This window comes from Oryzias latipes, chromosome 18 (genome assembly GCF_002234675.1).
Source record: "Oryzias latipes chromosome 18, ASM223467v1".
In the NCBI taxonomy this organism is placed as follows: Eukaryota; Metazoa; Chordata; class Actinopteri; order Beloniformes; family Adrianichthyidae; genus Oryzias; species Oryzias latipes.
The window spans coordinates 8062727-8082863 of record NC_019876.2 but is presented as its reverse complement, the minus strand read 5'-3'; the positions used below and the strand labels follow the sequence as shown (position 1 = coordinate 8082863).

General features: G+C 39.6%; 1 protein-coding gene across 5 annotated transcripts in view; it reads right to left on the bottom strand.

The window, feature by feature from the left end:
• The window catches only part of LOC101164593 (RNA binding protein, mRNA processing factor), a 49985-nt gene extending 31630 nt beyond the window's left edge, over positions 1–18355 (bottom strand). For 2 of the 5 annotated variants that reach the window (XM_004079661.4, XM_020711555.2), the window contains exon 1: positions 17926–18347. In XM_004079661.4, coding sequence (XP_004079709.1) covers positions 17926–17988 — 63 coding nt within the window. In that variant the 5' untranslated portion in view covers positions 17989–18347. Of the gene's footprint in view, positions 1–17925 lie in introns of all 5 variants that reach the window. The other 3 variants (XR_002875327.1, XR_002875326.1, XM_011487332.3) reach the window with 3 other exon arrangements.
• Between the last annotated feature and the right edge of the window lie 1782 nt (positions 18356–20137).

Genomic DNA, 20137 nt, shown 5'->3' with positions numbered 1-20137 from the left:
AGAGAATGATCATGCATTTTTCATGAGCCTCCATCTGTTATAAATAGATCCATTGCTTATTTGACAGTAGCAAATGGAAGTTATGAGAAAAGTAGGATGAATGTAGGTTAAATAGCTTCCTAGGCTGGCTTTTTAAACACAGATATATTTGTCAGATTAGTGAACAGAACATTTTCCATTCCTGGACATAGCTTTGCCTTCTAGAACCTGTTGCTCATGATAACCCACAAGGAGTTATTCCATCTATTCCATGTCAGAACTTTTCAACTCAAGGCTTTGGTTGGGATGCAGGGAACTACAGGTAATGCTCAGTGTTAGCAACAGTTGAAATGTAGCTGTTGTGGTCCCACGATGATGAAAAATGGGCTACAGGCTAAAAGAAATGGGGATATTGTAAGACTAAAAGTGCTGATGAAGTAGAAAATTAAAATGCAACGGTCGCTGCAGGTAAAGTAAATTCAGGGCTTTAATAAATAAAAAAGGAGAATTTTTTTACATAAAATGCTCTGGATCTTCAACGTTAACCGGCACCAACTGGAACGTGTCATACCACAAAGGCTACAAGACATCGTAGGGGTTATGGTCCAAAAATAAGAGACAAAATTGACAAAATAGTCATCTTTATTTTTGACAATTACTAAAGATGTTTTAAGGCTGTGAAACTCCTCACTACAAACATTTTCCCACTTTTCTCTTGTTTCCATTAAACTTAATTTTATCTATACAGCCCAACATCACAGCACAGTTGTCTAAACAGGCTTCACACCAACAATTGTACAAAACACAGAATCAGTCATAAAATAAGAACAATAGCAAGTTGCTAAACTAAACAGGCTCTGGATATTCCTTCCCTCCAGATCCTCCTCGTTAAAACTCTCAAAGTTCAAATATTCGTAGAAAAATCTGTCCAGTATTTTAGAATGAAACCAAAGATCTGATTGCAGCAAGATTTATGTATATTTGGAAAACGGAATGCATTGTTTAGAAGAGACACCACATGGAGGAGATGGACGATGGTCTAGAGCCAATAAGGACGAAAAAACACAGTGTGCCGTAAAAATAAATACATAAAATAAAGCATGCAAAATTTTCAAATAAATACTACGCTCAAGTTTGAAAGTTTTAAAGCTTATTCTGTTTTGGAGATTTAAGGCTCATTTTTAATCATTAACCTGCATTTATGGTTACAGTGTTTTTCACCTTTCTAAATATTGCTCAAAAATAATAAAAAGGTTAGGCAGTTGGTTAGCTCATACACATTTATTGCAAATGAAATACTAATTTAAAATATTTTAAGTTCCTTAAAAAACTAAGACAATGAAGTTATATTGTACAAGATTGTGTTCTCTGTTATACAGTATCAATGCTGTTTATACAGTAACGAGGCTTTATTGACATTGACAAATGGCTGGAACAAGGACAGCATGTTTGCTTCAGAACACAGAGACACATTCATCTTCAACTCTTAGCAACACGGCTAACAAGGACATTAATAGTTTGTGTTTAACAACAGAAGCTAAATAGGTTTCATTGGTCGAACAGTGTTGCTATGGCAACATGGGTCAACTCTTTGAAACTTTATTAAAAATGAAAGTAACTGGAGGCATATACAATTTGCCAAATAAACACTAGCAGTGTTACATTTTCTCAGCAGACACACTTAGGAATTTCACTGGGTAAAACCTGACTGAACCAACATTGCTGTGTCCTAAATTTTTTTTACCCCCATTTCTTGATTTGGCATCAATTATATCTGTACTAGAGGTGGTTTTATATAAACCTAAACATTTTTCTATTTTGTAAAGAAAAACAAAAACTAGGGAGTAGCCTTTTGATGTGCAGTAGCCCTGCTGAGCTCTACCTGTTAGCACATTAGCAACAAGTTTAGTGGAACTATATTTTTCAAAGAAACATACGAGAAAAAGTTTATGAAAAGCAAAAACGGCTAAAAAAAATAATATTTTTTTAATACTTTCTTATTGACCGACTTTCTGACTCCCCCAAAATTGGCCAGTTTTACCCCAAAAAGGGGCAAAAAAATAAATAAAAGAAAGGCCACAAATGTAAAACTTATTTTGGTTTACCTCCTTTTTATTTTGGTTTATGATGTAACACCATATGTGGTTGCCTATAACCGAAGAAAAACCTCTGAGTAAAAACATGCATGTGGTGCTGTATGCATGCAGACATTTCCACACGTCAACTGGTGATGAACATGATTTCTATCAACACATGCAGACCCATTAGCGCCGGTGCCAACATTCTGTAAACATGGACACAGCAGCGCTGCAACACCCAGTTGCTGCAAAGTCCTGTCAGAGCTCTCGAGTGTAGATCCGGTTACAAACTGTAGGCGCTGAAACAGGAAATTCTATTGGTTACATGTAACTGTAGACCAACCCGTCCTTAACGAAGGGTCAGCTCAGGACAGAGCCGTTAGCAGAGTTTGAACGCTGCTTTTTACCCCAGAACATAAAAGAAAATAGGTTTAACTTACATGCATTAAATGATGTCAATTGGATTTAAATACTTTTTATCTTGATTGTAAAAAATGTAAAACCTATTTAGACAAAAAAAAACATTTCAAAATAAAAGCATTATCAGCTACCTATTTTTACGCTGGATGTAAAGTAAAAAAGATTTCTTTAAACGGATGTAACGTCAGGAAGTAGAAAAAGCTCCAAAATGTATTAGATCAAGGATTCACAGCTCAGGGGACAGAAACTGCTGAACTAACACTGCTGTTTGTGGAGACTCCGAACAGGATGGCATCAATCAGATGGAGAGCGATGGCAGCCGCAGACAGCTGCAGAGGCTGATAAAATAAACATGGCTGTAAAAATAAAAGCAGCGATGACAATAAAAAAAAAAAAGAAAAAGAAAAAGCTTTGGAGATATTCAACACAAGAAAGCCACAACGGTTCGCAAAAAGTTCTATTCATCAAATTAGCAAATTGTCTCCTTTTCTAGTTTATTTGAACCCACAAATGATCTCAACAAATAGTAGAAATTATTAAAATTCCAAAACTTTTTAGGACTTTTGATGACATTTAATTAGATGCGTTACTCTACAAGACAAACAAATTCTAGAATTGTTCTTAAAAATCCACTCCAACAAAAATGGTGCTTTGAGTGTTTTTTAAATAGTATTTCTCTGATGGAGGATAGAATATAAAGAAAATTATGCTAAAACTTGCATTTATGAGAAATTTTTAGTCAAATCATTGTGAATCAGGAGCAGACATTTGAATAGACAGTCTTTATTTATGGATGACGGGAAGGGGCGGTGGGGTTGCCCTATGCCAACGGTCATGCCCAGAACTCAGGGGTTGATTTCTAATAAACTACTGCCACTCTGCAGAAACTATGACCTCAAATGACACAGATTCTTTAATTTAGGCTAAAAACAGCATAATCATAATTAAAAGACCAGTGAGAACGCTTTTACAAGCGATCAAAAGATGATTGGAGTGAGTCTTTAAAACAGGAAATTTGCCCACAGATTAAAAGTTTTAAGAACTTTCAGCACACCTATGCCGAGATATTGAAGATTTCCACTCTTCATCTGCATTCCTGAGTCACAGACAACTAAGGGCTGGACGTGCTGCAACACAACAATGAGCTCTCCACTCGCTGAACAATTGGACATTCTTGGCTTCCTGACGTCAGCTGTTGTGATATACGATCGTCTTCGGTGTGTCTGCCGGGGTAGTGGAGTGCACGCGTTTGCCACAGGATGATTCACGGGGAAATGTGTCAACAGCTTTTTCCACTGCAGACATCTGCTGTTGATTACAATACCAATCTATTATGTCGCCATCAGAGCACCCAAGAGCCGGCCAGACAAGCACAGCCACAGTGAAAGAAGACTTCAAAGTTTCACAATGGGCTGAATCAAAGTGAAGGTCGAGCTTAGGGTTGAGCAGATTTTCCAGATTTGTGAAAGCAAAGACAAACTTGGTGTCGCCGTTTTATTGGTTCCTCGTGAGTCACACAGCTACATTACCATTGTGCTGAGTAGGCCGGTTTAGGTTTGTGAATCCATGACTATTTATGGTGTGTTCACCCGCTAACACGGGATCCGAAACTACCACAAGCCGGCCGAGTGCTTCAGAGTCAACGTACCAGTACAGTTCCATGGCAACACCTCGGCGGAGCACAGCAGAGAGCACAGCCTCGGGGCCAAAAAACATCAGATCCTATTAAGGCCACGTCTGCAGTAGGTCCTCAGGGATCCGAACACCTTTAATCAGAGACCCTTGGCTCCACGAGCACCAGATGAGGTCATCGCCTTATCGATTCTCTATCATTGCACCTTTTAGGTTTTCATGTCCGGGGCTAATGGTAGAGACTGGGGCCTCTGTGTTCACAACAAAAGAAAAGGAGAGTGTTGTCGTAGGGGGGAAATCCAATTAGCACAATTTTGTTGGGAACTTGAAACTAGGTTTGCAGACTAGGCATTAAAAAAAAAATCCTTTCTTCACTTTAAAAGGGAATACAGTTTTTCTATTTAAAAAAAAAAGTAACCAACAATCGAAAAAAAATAAAGTTTGATTTTCCTATTCAGTTCAACCGACTAACACTTTTATTTAGTCTAAGTTCATTTGGTTCAAACGAATAGATTTTAAATTCTTATTGATCACGTCTGTTGAAATTTGGAACTTAAGTTCTGAACTGGCTTTTGTGGGCGGGACCTGTGCTGTTATAGATCACAGTTGTTTCCATAAACATTTTCCCACCAGAGCTGGTTGATTTGAAATATTGACTGTATATAAGAACAGGACTGAGCATGTGTGACATCACAAAAAGAATCTTGCTTACTTTTGGCTCCAATGAAATGAATTCAGTTCAGTCGCCATTTTTTCGCGATACATCATATTGGAGCCTAACAATATCAGTAAGCAGTAATTGGTCTGAGTCAGCGTTTCTAAGGCAACCACTCCGGCTAATCAGGAGTGAGCTTGTTGGAGGTCCAAACCCCTAGCACTATGAAGAATCTGTCTAACATATCAAAAGTTCAATGTGGGGCCCAGCAGGCACCACTTATTTTCTTTTCAAGCATCTGATTGGTCAGTTTATAACTTGAAACACTTGCTCGACAGAAAAAAAAGGAAGATTATTGTAAAATTAAGATTAGCAAAAAAATGTTTGAAAAACAATGGTAGCAGCGCAAGACGGGTTATTCTGACAAATATAATGACTGAGTCATGCCTGTTTTTTACTCATTAGAAGTCTTTTGGATTTTGGCTACTTAAAGGGGAGGGGTCACTCAGTCCAGTTCTTACATTCAATGGTCTGAAACAGAGTTTACAGTCCTGCAAAGTCCATTTCAGCTGGTGGAAAATATGTTGGACCAAAAAAGTACATTTTAGTTTAGTTAATAAGAATCGTATGTGGTTCACCGTGTAAATAGGGATTAACCATCCAGCAAACCAGAAGTCCGGGTTTAAGTATAAACAGATCAAGTGGCAAAAGCATGGAGCATTTCTAATATTAAAAAAATAATAATATTAAAGCTACACAAGACTGGACAAAGTTAGAAAATATCACCTGTGCAGATGTGGAGGACCAAGAAGGTCCTGGCATGTATTGATTGTAGTTGTCAGACACCTGACCACAGTTAGAACTTGCAATACTTTTAATTTTAATTTATTCTTGTGGTTGGTGCTTGTTTTGGGTCTCTAAATAATAACCTGTGGTAACTACCAACACTTTGGTAATTTTCAGTTTGAACTAAATCTCACGAAAAATTGCAGAAGTCTCCTATAGTCTTGAGATTCCCCGAAAGTCCATTCCATTCATTGACACCTTTATAGGAAAAGGCAGACATAGAGAAAGTAAACTTTCTTTAATGGATACAGACCTCAAAACGTGAGCTTTATAAAGTTCTTAGGAGGAGGTGGGGCGACGACATGCAGTATTTTATACACTAGGCGGATATCAGAGCAAGTTGTCTAAACTTTGTGTTTTTCCACGATAGAACAATGCTGGTAACACCTAGATTTCTTGTCAAGTATTTTCAGAACCTGATTATGCAGAGACCTAAGAGGTTTTAGGACTGTTATGGTAGCCTGAGACCTTGATAATATACAGTACAAAAGATGTGATCTGTTCATGACATTAAAATTCGACTTTGCAGCGTCTGATGCTAACGAGCTCCTGATATGTTGAAAGTAAGTGTTTCAGAACATTGTCGATCTTTTTAACCTGATCTTTAAAGTTAAGGGTAGGGTTTAAAATGACGGCTAGATATTTCAACTCAACAAAATTTCTGATCATACGACTGCCCACATAGACATTAGGAAGAACAGTTTCAACTTGTTAGTTGGAGAAATACATAGTAACTGTTTTCTCCGCTTTAAACGTAAGACAGGACTTGTTAAGCCACTCTAATGCATTTGTCATAGCCATCGATAAATTTTCCGGCAACTAACTTTGCGTCTTGACCGTGAACAAGTAAGACTGTATCGTCGGCGTACATTAAGATCTCTCCCTAAAGACCTTGAAACTGAAGTCAATCCAAACCCAGTTGTGTTGCTGCAAGCACATACTTCTCAATACTAAATAAGAATTGACTTGTATTGAAAAATATTGCTTTAAATTAACTAAACTTTCTAAAGCAAAAATAAATATGAAGAAACCACAATAGTTTAAAGAACAATGACGTTTTAGTGTGGTTTTAAATCACCCCACCCCCCTTAAATGCCTCATTATATTCTACATTATTACATATTCTACTTGGTGCGGCTCTCACATTTCTGCCCCGGCTTTAAGTGAGTGCTTTTTTTTGACCACTCATTCCAGCAGAAATGAGGGATATGACCTTGTTACATTATGAAAGGATTACTATGCTCTTCCTTCTCCTTCACTGAGAGCGCATGTTCGACCGCCGAGTCATTAGACAGATGTCCTTCAATGCAACCAGGCCGGACACAGCTCTGACCTTGAAAAGAAGGTGTGGGAGGATAACGTAACAGGCAATCGTGAGAACAAAAGATGAATTATAAAATCTTGTGTTGCACAGGCACATTTTATAATAGCTGTGAGACAAAGTTAAATACTACAGCTGGTTCATATGATTAATAAATGTGAATTGTGTTTAAAAAATGTAAGCTGTGAAAATGCAACTGACAGCAGCTCAGGTGAGCAGAAAGCAATAAAAGCACAAATGAATTCCATGAAAATGTGAAAATCAATTATTGTGAGAAGGAAAAAAATGTAACCCTAAATATAACTAGATGACAGAATATATACACTCTTATTATATATGTAAAATCAATAATTTATGTCTGTAACATTTCAACCCAATTTAAGTCATGTATTTAAAGTAGAACGATCCTGATTTTTGTGTTTTTTTTCAAAAGAAACAAAGGGGGCGGGTTGGTTGCATTAGCACTAACCTGGTGACACTGGTAAGAGTGTCTGCTGTGCAGCATTGATGGAATAAATGTGGGGAAACAATTGTGTTTTGGCAGTAAAGAACGGCGATATTGTTTGCTTTGGATATTTAAACACAGGCAGCAGTTTTGTTTTTAACCAGAAAAAAGACAGATTGTGAGTATTTTGCTTGTTTAGACTACTATGTGGATATGTAACTGGATTTGAGATAGAGAGAGTAACAGCTCATAGCAGAGCAACTATAACAAAAAAGCCAGGCCAAGTAAAGTCTTCATGTGTCACGCCTGTTTGCGAACAATTTGAACAATTTAAACATTTAACCCTTTAACGGCGGAGCTGTCGCTCTTCGAACTACCAATGTGATTTAGATGAATTCAATTCTTAAAGTGAGAGAAGCTGCTCTGTGTTGATATGCAACCCTACATAATCGATTTATTTTACTTATAGTAGTAATGTGTTTACGTAAAGTGTTGCATATCAGTGCAAAGCTGGTTTTCTCTGCCTCAGAATCCGTCTGAATTAAGATAATTGCATATTGAGTTATGCTTGTTAAAAAAAAAGGAGCTAAAGGTCCTGTGTTAAAGAGTTAAACAAGATCTGTGTATAGTACAAGCATACTGTGGGGCATGTATGTTGGTTTTATGTGACTGTCATTTTGGTCTAGGTTTGTTTCCCAGATGAAAATGAGCTAAAATCCAGTGTGAGTCCATAGGCAAAACCCCTTTGTGCTGCTGCCTATCTGGGTTTCCCTTGAAAATTCAGGGTTGTGTCAGGAAGGACAGCCAACGTAAAAGCTCTCTGCCAAACCACCTGTGCAAACCAGTGAAAGCTGATTGGCTGTAGCGACCACTAACAGAATAAGCCGAAAGGTGAAAAACATTTTACTACAAATCAAAGATTCCCAAATTGAATTACGTCATGATGATGTATTACAGAGTACAAGTGTTAGCATAAAACAATAGTTTTACACAAAGTTGAGGTTTCTGGGTTAAATTGTCCATTAAGCCAAAGTTTGGGGTAAAAGCGACCATAAGGCTAAAGTTTTTTAAGATAAATTGTCCATAAGGCTGAAATTTTGGGAGAAATTGTCCATAAAGCTGAAGTTTGTGGGTAAAATTTCCCATAAAGCTGAAGTTTTTGGGTAAAATTGTCCATTAGGCTGAAGTTTGGGGTAAAATAGGTCATAAAGCTTAGGTTTGTGGGTAAAATTTCCCATAAAGCTGAAGTTTTGGGTAAAATTTCCCATAAAGCTGAAGTTTTTGGGTAAAATTGTCCATAAGCCTGAAGTTTCTAGACAGAATTGTCTAAAAAGCTCCAGTTTCTGGGTGAATTTGTCAATTATAAACACAGTTCCACAGGAGAAAGGTTTTTTTTAATTTGTTGCTTGTATTGCTAATGTTCTGGCCAACTGTTTTTATGTAAATATGGAAAGATTCACAAACTGAGAATAGTTACACAAAATATTCATGCAGATCAAACAATCATTAAAAGCTTTTTTTTGTACTTGTACAACACTCCATAACTAATTTCCGAGCTTTGGTGCATCATAGGGCTGGAAACATAAAACAAACAAAAGGCAACAAACCCAAAAAAGTTACCCAATCCAAAAAGATCAGGTGCTACTGAGGGAGCTAATAATTACACAAAGCGGCTTAATAGAAAAAAGATGCAGGAGGTGCAAAAGGATAGCTTTATGTTACATATGAGCACTCTGAGCTGACTGCAACCTAAAGCCAGAGTATAAATTAATAAGATAAGGATTAAATGACCTTAAAATCAGAAAGATCTCACATTTGAAGGATTCAAATGAGCACCTTATCTTAACACTCCATACCGATTAAATGAATAATTCCATGGAGGACAGACTGGAAAGCTGTAAATTCTTGAAGGGATATGGGTTCACAGACATGTTGAGAGCAGACCGAGGATAGCTTTAAAAGCTCAAGAAAGCTTAAAGCCAATTGAATTTTCCTGGATCGGGTACTTCCCTCTGAAAGCTCTAGCTGCTCTGTGTTGGCATCCACATCCATCGCTCATCAGATGGGTTTTTATGTCCCATCTTCCACATCGAGGAATGCGAGACGTGAGAGACCGCAGGCCTGAGAGGTGTCAAACAGCCATAAATGGATGACTCTTGCCTGCCTGTTAATCGTCTGGGTTCAAGCAGGTCAAGTTTCACATTTGGGGGCAGGGGTCACAGGTTAAGCCTGGGTTGTTCCGTGGGGCACAGGTTAAATGTGAGACTGTGCATGTAAGGAGTCAGAATGAAGTTTTTTTTCCTTACTCACGCAAAAGGTTTTGGACCTACAAGTAGAGGCTCGGTTAGAGTCTAAATGTTCCAGTGGGTTAACCTTTAAAAGACATTTAAAACAAACGACCTAGTAGCTACGCACTCCACTGTTTTTCCTTCCTGCCCCCCCTCCAACATAAGGACTTCATTTATTTGTCTGTTTACACACACGGACAAAAAGGAATACTTAGCTCTTTCAACAACACATATTTCCTTTTTTCTGTCCTTTTACATCAAGAACTTTCAGCAATAAAAAGTCCTCGGGGTGTCACGACAAAATGAGGGAACATCTCCTTTACAGACTGTCGACCACATATCAGTTTGACTCTTAGTCTGTCAGCTTAGAGTTCATCAAAATCATTCCTGCTGGTTTCATCTGTTCCTTTTTTTTTTTTGTTCTTGTCATCTGACGGGTTTCTATGAAAGGACTTAAAATTCCAAAGGGCTCATTACGGTGAACTTAATCTCTGCTTCATCCTCTGCTGGCTTGCTTTTTTTGCAGGTTGACTGACTGAGCATGCTCGGTTTAGTGGCTGTTCAGAATGTCTGTGCATTTGGGGTAATAAAGAACAAAAAGGTACGAGTCACCCTCCACAGATCAATGTAGAGAACATTGTTGGTGTTCAGCACCTTAAATACATATCTAGAAGCCTGTTTACTAAAGGTAGAAAAACTAATTGGATTAAATATGACATTGGCCCACCTCATGCCGTTACAAAACCTCTAATCTTTGACTTTCTTCCAGTTCATTTCAAATCAAATCAATCTTTATTTATATAGCACTTTTCCTACATAATGTAATGCAAAATGCTGCACACCAAAAAAAAACAGAGAAAGCTCAACTATTTTATGAGCCCTCTGACCACAAGGTCTGGTTTGCAGTCTTGGCTCTGATTCATCTCAAAGGTCTTCTATCTGGCTTGACGCGAAAACTCTGTGCAGTCAAGTTCGTCTACACTAAACTCTCATCCACGCCTTTATGGACCGTCTGAGTGCTCTGATGTGCAACTGTGTAGACACAGTGGTCCCTCGCTCTTCACCTTTTTTAGGCTCGCAATTTGGAAAATATTTTACTGTACAATTTGTCTGTTTTCTTTTTCAGTTCTTTGTCCTAATTATTTGATTCCAATCAGATCTTTGTTTTCATTATGTAATATTTTTCTATCAGGGTTTGAGCTTAGAGTTTAAATAAGAGTGAAAAGTGTGAAAATGTTAATGTTTGTCTGAGAAAAGTGTGTAGTGATGGGTTCTAGAGTCTTTTCACATCTAGAATTATTGTAAAACTAAGAAGACCACTTAGTAGATTTTGTCTTCTACAAGTTATTTTTTAATGCAACTCCCTCGATTAGAGGACCACTGTAGTCTCAAATTGTCGCTAAAAGGATTAGATAAAGGAATTATCTTTGTGTGCTGGAACTGAGGTGGCTCCTAAAAAGCACCCCCACACCATAATACTACCTCCACCGAACCTAATCAAGGACCGTTTATCTCCAAACCCAATTTGTCCATGAGATAACTAGATGGAAAAGTTCATTTGTCTCTCGGTAGCAAAATGTGCTTTACACCAAAGTTTCCAAAGCAACTGGTGATGAATGACTGATTCCAGTGTTGGACCGATTGACTGTATATAAAAACTGGAGTGAGTGAGTGCTAACCCCCCTGGCTTTCCACAAATTTTCTGTAGCCTGCTTTCAAGTGGTAGGGGCGTGGACTTTTAACAAGCTCACTCCTGACTGGTGAAAGAGGTTGGCATAGATATGTTGACTTAGACCGACTCGGACAAATCCTGCTTACTGACGTTGTCTGGCTCCAACATGTATCACAAAAAATATGGCGACTAAGTTGACTAATTTGTTGGAGCTGGAAGTAAATCATTTTCTTTGTGTGACGTTGCAAACACTCGATACAGTTCCAGGAATACTTTTCTGAAAGGTAATTTATTTTACACCTGGGTAATTTAGCTTAACAGTAAAAAAATATATATTTTTTTTGTAATAGGCTTTCATAATGTTATTTTATTATCAAATGTTATTGTTCCCAATGTGCTTTGATTTGCATTTAGCAAAAGGCATAATAGCAACAAATTGTGCATCATCAGAAATTAACGCACACTTGTGCATTAGGGCGGTCGACCCATGATCGTAAGATTGCAGGTTCGATTCCCGCCTTGCACGCCCATGTGCCGAAGTGTCCTTGGGCAACCCCACCTTGCCTCTGGTGGTAGGTTGGCGCCAGTGTTCGGCAGCAGAGCCGCCATCAGTGTGTGAATGTGTGTGTGAATGTGTGTGTTCGCATGGGTGAATGGGACTGTGACTGTAAAGCACTTTGGGCCTTCGTAAGAAGGTAGAAAGCGCTGTACAAGTATACGCCATTTACCATTTACCATGGAATCGATTAACGCAAAGTGTGTTAATTTCTGATAATGCACACTTCCAAGGCCTTTAACCCGCTTATACCATGGTCACTCAGTTTTTTAGGACTTTATTCTTGTTATTTTTTTGGGTTAGATCGCTTTTTTCACAAAAAGCGGACTATTTGTTACGTAGTGTGGCAATTTGCTACGGTAACACGACAACAAGCTGACGCAGCACCAACCTTTGCAGCGGCAAAGGAAAGTGAGTGCTTTGCTGATCGTCACGGTAGGTTAAATAAAGCATCAGTTCAGAGAGAGAGTTCACCTCTTACTCTTACGTTTTGTCCAGATGATGAAGTTTGTTTTAAAGAAGCCAGCGCAGTGATACAGAACATTTAAGCTATGTGACCGGAACTTCTTTTTGTTGTTGTGCATTTTTTTATTTTTGATCTACACCAATCAGAATTGACCCGGACCATGGCATAGCTGAAATTATAAAATACCAAAAAAAGAAAGAAATGCAGAGATTAAGCAATAAAACCTAATTAGGGAAGTGAAAAAAAATCAATCTAAAGAAGCTTTGATGAAACAAACTCTGTTCGCAGATTAATGTTATAATGTGTTTTCCTCCTCAACAACAAATTAGCTCTAATTAGCTACTGAGGGCTTAAATTCAGGCTTATTTTTGCTTGAGCTGGCTGTTGGTCAGCCCTCCCTTGTAAGCCGGGAGGGGGTGGTGGCACACAGCTGGACTGTCAGACAGATATGTATCACCTCTTTACCGTTCTGCCTCACTAGCTCCTGTCTTCAGCGCTCTTCCCCGTGACCAAAAACAGCCCCGGTGCTTGGAGAGTTTAGGGTCAGCCCTTCAACCTATGGGCTGATAAGGGGATAAAGGATAAGTAGTGTACCTACCAAGACTAAAAATGGTGTAAGACAAAGAAGGATAACAAAGGGTGTTGGGAATAAGAGACAATGAGGAGTATTGCAAACAGTATAAGGGGTGGTGGGGGAGAAAGTGGGAGGAAACGGCGAGATAAAGGGCAGAGAATGGGTGGGGCAAAAGAAACGGAAGGGGAGAAGGAAACGGCGAGGAAGGGAGATAAAAGCAGAGAGGGAAAGAAGGGAAAAAAAAGGAGGGTGCTTGGACGATGAAGAGGCAAGAATTGCAATGAAATTGAGAACTGTAAACAGGGCATGAGAGAGCAGGTGCGAAGACGGAGACATAAAGCGATGTACGCTCCGAGGTAGATAATTATAGATTAGAAGTAAACAATATTTAGTAAAGATGACAGAATAAAAGCATAAACAGTGACAGAGCCTGTCTGGGTACAGCGTTTCCTTCCATTACAGGCTTGTCATTGATTACAAACTCCACTGAGATAGATGGAGACTTTTAAGGAAAGTAGCACTATATATATATATATATATATATATATATATATATATATATATATATATATATATATATATATATATATATATATATATATATATATATATATATATATATATACACACATACACTGTATATATGTATATATATATACACACACGTCTTTCTTTAAGAGTATTTTTATAAAAACAGATTAGGAAAAAAACTGTCAGACATAAGTAAATGTTCTATATAGACTTTGTTCCTTCCCCTCACAGCTGTTCTGACACTTAGTCTTGTTGTCTTTTCAAACACAGCCTGTCGTAACACAGACAAATGGCTGAGATAAGATGACAATTCCCGGGGCGCTTTTATAAATAAACTCCAACCTATTAGATGAGTGGATGGAGCAGAGTTTTACCGTCTTTCTGTGCCTGTAAATGGTCTTTTTATTGCCTATATTACTTAATTCCTCATAGAATATCCATGTGGTTATGAGACTGTCTTAATAAAGAATAATATCCTCTGTATGGAGATATTTCTGAGAGCTTCCCTCCCCCTGTCCTCTACTGAGGTTTCGTGTCACAGGGAGTTAATGTAACCGTATGCCCTTTTCATAGATCCGTGCACACGGAACGGACCACACGCATGCCCACTCCGCCATCCTGCGGACCGGCTCTGGCCTCCCTAGGCTTCGCCGTGCTCCTCTCCAGGAGCGGAGCTCCCCACCCACATCCCCTTTGTGGAAAGGTCAGGCTGGCCACATGATCGTCTACTAGAAAAAGTACCAGGTAGATACCCGAAGCAGGACAAGCACAAGTCAATCACACCCCAGGGAGATGTCCCACATTAGCTGAACTTTGCTTGACGATGTTCAACGTCTCCTAAAGAGTTCCTTAAAGGACCCGTGCTTTTGTGGCTACTTGGGAGTTCACGTATTCAACAATCAGAACGGTCTTGCATCGTCTTTCGCTTTAATGTCAGAAACCAGGAGATATGCGAACACAAAAGCACAGTGTTCACTCATGTGCAAAAAAGAAAAAACAAATGAAGTGCAGCCTTATCTGTTGACCGCCAAGGATTTGAAGGTTGGGCAGGTTTCAGCTTTAGCAAACACAAGTTAGCCAGAGGACAATTGACAGGAAAGAGGTGAAAGGTCAAGACGAGTTGAGTGACTTAGTAAGCTACAATGCATTCCATATACTAACAATCGCTCTTGCCTGCCTTCACCTTGTCCCCCTTTCTCTATCTCCCCATTAAATGTCAATATTTAGTGAAAAAATACCAGATTTCCTGAGGGAAAAGGGTTTCAGAGCAAACAGAGGCCAAAGTCCAACATATCTGACCCACACTGACTTAAAGTTATTTTCATGTGTGACAACCCAGAATACACTTTATAATTTATTTTTAATTGGAATCGAGTAGTCTGGTTACTAATTTGTATCTATTTGAGTTGGTTTATGAAACAAAAATAAAAATGTCAGAGTTAGCTGATGACCATAAGAAGAACATTAAATCGCTTTTAGATATTTAGGTTATTTAAAAGGTTGTTATTGCAATTTTGCTTATAGAAACCAGTTTATTTGTTTAAAACAACCCATTATTAAAACATTTTTCTCATAATTGGTTTTCAATCAAGTGAAAAGAAGCAGACTTCACTCCAGGCCTCTTCTCAAAAGCTCTGGATAACCCAAAAATGTGCGGAAGTCTTGTTAAATCCTTCGATTCAGACCTCCGAATCAAAGCACGGTAACTCAAATCCAAACATGGTCCGGAAAGCGGCCCCTCTTCAAGCCGTATCTTTTGACATTCACCATACGGGCGACGGCACGTCACCTCGCCTTCATCGGCGGTAAGTACCCCCAAACGCGTGAAAGCATCCAGAACACCTGATAATGACGCTTATCAAATCAGCCCCACCAGATTAGATGCCAGAAGAGCTGAAAGCTGCATACCACGTTTGCAACAAGACCATGTTTGGTGAGCGCCGGTGCGCGCAAGATAAACAGTAAGCATCGTCAGGCTTCAGTGTATACTCACAATGGCATGTGAGGTTGAGCAGCGAGGCAGGCTTGAGGAGCCAAGCCCGCAATGGTGCTTTTACTGGTTCAAATCAGTGATCCAGTGAGCCTGAGGGGAGGTGGCATGAGGACCGTTGAGGCCGTTGTTTGGCATGAGAGTCACACAAACAACCAGACTGTTAAACTTTGGCTCATCATAAGGTTAGTTTATTGATACGTAGGTGCAGTAAAGCAGAAAGCTGTTAAGCATTTAGTGCCTGCAGTGAAACTGGAAGGGGGTTCTGCATTTTAATGTGTAAAATGAGGCCGTTTGAGAAAGCTCCACACCAGCTTAATGCCTGGATGAATCAAGGAGGGGGGGGAAAAGGCGCATTTACGTGTGCAGAACTGGGTTCGGCTTCACTTCCAAGCCCCCAACCTTGCCGCTACTCTTGCATGCAACACACATCATTACACCCAAGATAAAGTGGGGGCTGTCTAACCTTACGCTAATCCATTCAAGTGAATTTAAGTCCTCGCTCGTCTGGATGGCGTCCAAAATGCTTCCACATTAGATTCCTCTGGCCATTACTCTCCCCGTCTCTCTTACGAAAAAAAAAAAAAAGCAACTCGAGACAACTCACGTCCGGTGAGTCCGCTTGAGTACTACTTTTCCAGCCGGACGCAGGTCGAGAGAATCATTTTTCTACTCGCGTCAGGACTGTTGGGTCTCTTTGATGTCCAACGTCACAAAAACACTGCCGATTTAGCATAGGTTCAAAAGAGGAAATCTAACCTGAGAAAACCTCCATTTGAAAGAGGGAAAACATGAAACCTGGGCCCCTTTAGGATAAATCATTCAAGTACAGTTTTCTCTATTCCAACAGAAGCTCTAGACCCCCTTTGTTTTAGCAATCCAGAGGTTATCGGATGGGCCAAAACTAACTATCGATTGCTTAAGTCGTTTGTTAACCAAAAACACACAAACCTTTTTTGCCCCATTGATAAAAAGTGATCTTTATTACTATTTGTCCAGTAAAAAAAAAAGAACAACCCAGAGCTCTTCTAAATAAAAATACACTTTTTTTTAAAGGGTTTCGGGAACTCTTGAGGGTACAGAGACCTCTGTCACAAAAACACTAATGAATAGGTTCAAAAGGTGAAATCTAACCTGAGAAAAGCTACATAAGTAAGAGAAAAAACAAACTTGGAACACTTTGGGACAGATGACTCAATATTTTCCAACAGAAGCTCAGGACACCTCTTGTTTTTAGGTATTGGGAGGTTATCTTATTGACAAAAGCCAGGTATTGATTCATTAAGTAGTTTATTACCTAAAAACACACAAGCGTATCTTTGTCCCATTGATAAAAAGTAATCTTTATTACTATTTGTCCAGAAAGAAGAAAAAAAACCTGAGCTCTACCACATAAAAATGCATTTTTTTCAGGGTTTCGTTAACTCTATGGGGGTACACAGACTCCACAGTAACCAACAAAACACAGTCTTACATCAGTTCGAGTGTGTTGGGTTATTATCAGTCAGTGAGTAACATTCTGCTGAGTTTTAATCAAATTACTCCAAGAGAAATAATCTGATCTACCTTCCTCCCTTCCCTCGGGTGCAGAGGCGGGTTCTGAAACAACAAAGAGCTCGTGCAAATCGGTTCCAAAACCGAACCAAAAAGACGCGGATGGACTCGAACCAAGGTCAAGAAACCGAGCGTTTATCTTCTGACAAATACACGTTAGTGTGTTGTGTTTAGATCCAGATGCGGGACGAGGCTCCTGTTGTTTGACTGTGAGGTAGGATTACATAGAGTCATTGCCTACATGTTGCAGCATTAGTTGTTTGAACTTCAATGCCTTGCTCATCTTCAGTGAGAACTAAGTCTCCCTGACTGCATGGCTTTTCAGTAAACTGTAGCCCACAACCTGCCTTCAAATTAAGAAACAGTCATGTTTTAATGAGTAAAGCAATTATTGCATTAAAGAAGGGGCCGATCTCAAAATGAAATGCATTTTTTTTAACATTTTCACCCATAAACCAATTTTCTTTGGTCACAAAAACCTGTTTTCACCCAAATTGCAGTTAAAACTGAACCAGGACGAAACTTTCGTTTATAAAATTTTACATTATAACTAAAAAAAAAGCTGTTTTTCATGAAAAAAAAAATCCACTTTATAGAGGGAAAATGGGTATAAACGTACATTTATTGATTGAAAAACGTTATGTTTCAGCCCAATAACAAAAGAGAAATAAAAAAAAAATAAAAAAAAGGTTAAAAAAAAAAAAGAAAATATAAGGGAATGACTGACATCTAACTTTAATGAAACCATAAGGATGTTAAGGTCAAACATCTGGATGTGACAACTTTTAGTAGGATAAACTCGACTCTAATTGACTCGGGTTCACCTTAACAGGTAGAACGCGGGTGGCCGGGAAGGCTAAAGCGGCTACACCGCCTAACAAGTAGTTCTGGCGTCTGATTTAAGGTGGAACCGCGTACCTCCTCTTCGTGGTTGGTGAATTCAGTCGTCTCGTTCTCCTTCTCGGTTTTGTTGTTGTTCATCCTGAGCCGCACTCGTGTCGCTCTCGCTCGGGACGGTCGTCTTCTGGTCTCGGTCTCTCCTCCTCGGCTCCTTCGTTGGATTCGACAGGACAGGCAGTCCGCGCGCGCGCCCGCTGTCCCACTGACCCGAGCTTCCTTCACTTTTAGTTTTGCCACATGAATCCCACTAAATGCCACCCCCCGTTCCTTCCTTCTTCCTGCCTGCCTCGTGTCTTTACCACTCAAAGCGGGGTGAGGTGAGCCTGCGGGCGGGTATTCCTCAGCATTCCCTGGAAACCAGAAGCCCCTGTCTCCTCAACAGTCAATGCTCGCTGGACCGAGCCGCAGGCAAACTTCTCTCCCCATCTCCGCGCGCGCGAGGGAGGGGTTTAGGGTGGGGTAAGGAGTGGGATGCGCCGCAGCCCGATCAAGATTTATCAAGTAGCCTCGTGGAGGGAGAGCTTCAGTGGAAAATCAGTATCAGTCAACTTTAGGACCAGCTGCGTGTTATTTTAGTCCCGGCAACATTCCTGAGATAGTCTTTCAATGTGCTGGCTTATTTATTTTATCAGGGACAATAGGTTGAGTTTCTTTTTTTTGTTGTTGTTGCTCCAAAGAAATGTATGAAATATTTCTACATTATCAATAAAGAAATTTTCAATTTTAGAATAATTGTGTCAACCGTGTAAAGCTTGTCGTCCTGGTTATCTTGTTCGATTATTATTTTCAGATAATCAGTATTATGCTATACATTTTTGAGAATTTTAAAAATTCAAATCGTTGTGAATCAGGAGATGAAGATCGTATTTGTGATGTCAGAAATACGCTGGGTGGGCGGCTCCGTTCTGACGCATCCCTTGTAGACGACTAAATCCATGTACGTCTTGGTATGGTTGTATAGCTGTAACACTGCTTGCCATTTTTCTTGCACTGCTAATGTCAGGTTGGGGGTGTGAGGGGCTTGTAAGGTAGTGGGAGAGAGTGTAAACAGAGAGCTCTCAACAACGGGGAGGGTAAGGGGGAGCGGGGTTGCTCCATGCCAGCAGTCCCGCCCACATGTCAGAGGGGAATTTCTAATGAACTACTGCCGCTTTGCAGAAACTATGACCAAGAAACCAACACAGGTTTTTTGGTTTTGGAAAACGGTACAATCATAATTAAAAGACCACTGGAAACGCTTTAAAAAGAGCTCAAAAGATGAGCGGATGGGTCTTTCAACCCTTTAACATCGGAGATTTCGCTGGCAACAGCTGAACAACACACGCCCTTTGATAAGGGCGAATCCCAATTCTTCCCCTACCCCTACGGCTTCTCCCTACCCTTCCAATTGTAGGGGCTTTTGGAGGGATAGGGTTGTCCGAAATAGTTTTTTAATGGCTAACCCATGGCTGCGGAGGGATGTCGAGCCCTAAGTAATGACTTTTTCCTTTAGCCTGACGTTTTACATGTTGTTAGGTATTTCCGAGCACCAGCTGCTCCGTGCTAACGTAGCTGACCAGCGACTGTTCATGATGTTATTGAATGGGAGTAACGTCCGAATTTGAAGGCATTATGTTTCTATAACTCTCCGTCTGGGGGACTAAATGTAGGGGTAGGGGAAGAATCTGGATTTGGCCTAACTCTATGATCGTTTACCAAACCAATGGGAATCAGCTAAATCTGACATGGAGAAAAACAGCTTTTCTTTTGGGCTTTGCACAAACATGCAACACATTATAGTAAAACGGCGCAAAGCCAATTTTCTTTGTTTAAGAATTCGCTTGAATTACGTTATTTAACGATGAAAGAGTTACAGTTGCCAATACTTTTGGTAGTAATACTTTTTTTTTCAGGTTATGAGGGCAAGTTTTCCCTACTGACTTTCTAGAGGTTTGTATGATGACCAAACAACATTTTCATAATGATGTCATCCATCTATGCACGATGATTATATCAGTTGTCAGGATTCACACAAAATAAACAATCATACTTGTATTATGTGAGGGGAAGGGGTCAGTCAGTCCAGTTCTTATATACAGTCAATGACTTTAACTCACTACTGGGACAGGAAGTTAATGCGCAGGTACCCATTGTTTTTTTCTCCGAACATGTTTTGTTCTTTTACTATGTTTTTCTACTCAAGTAAGAACAGAACAGGTAAACTGACATAAAAAGTCTATGTACATCAGTC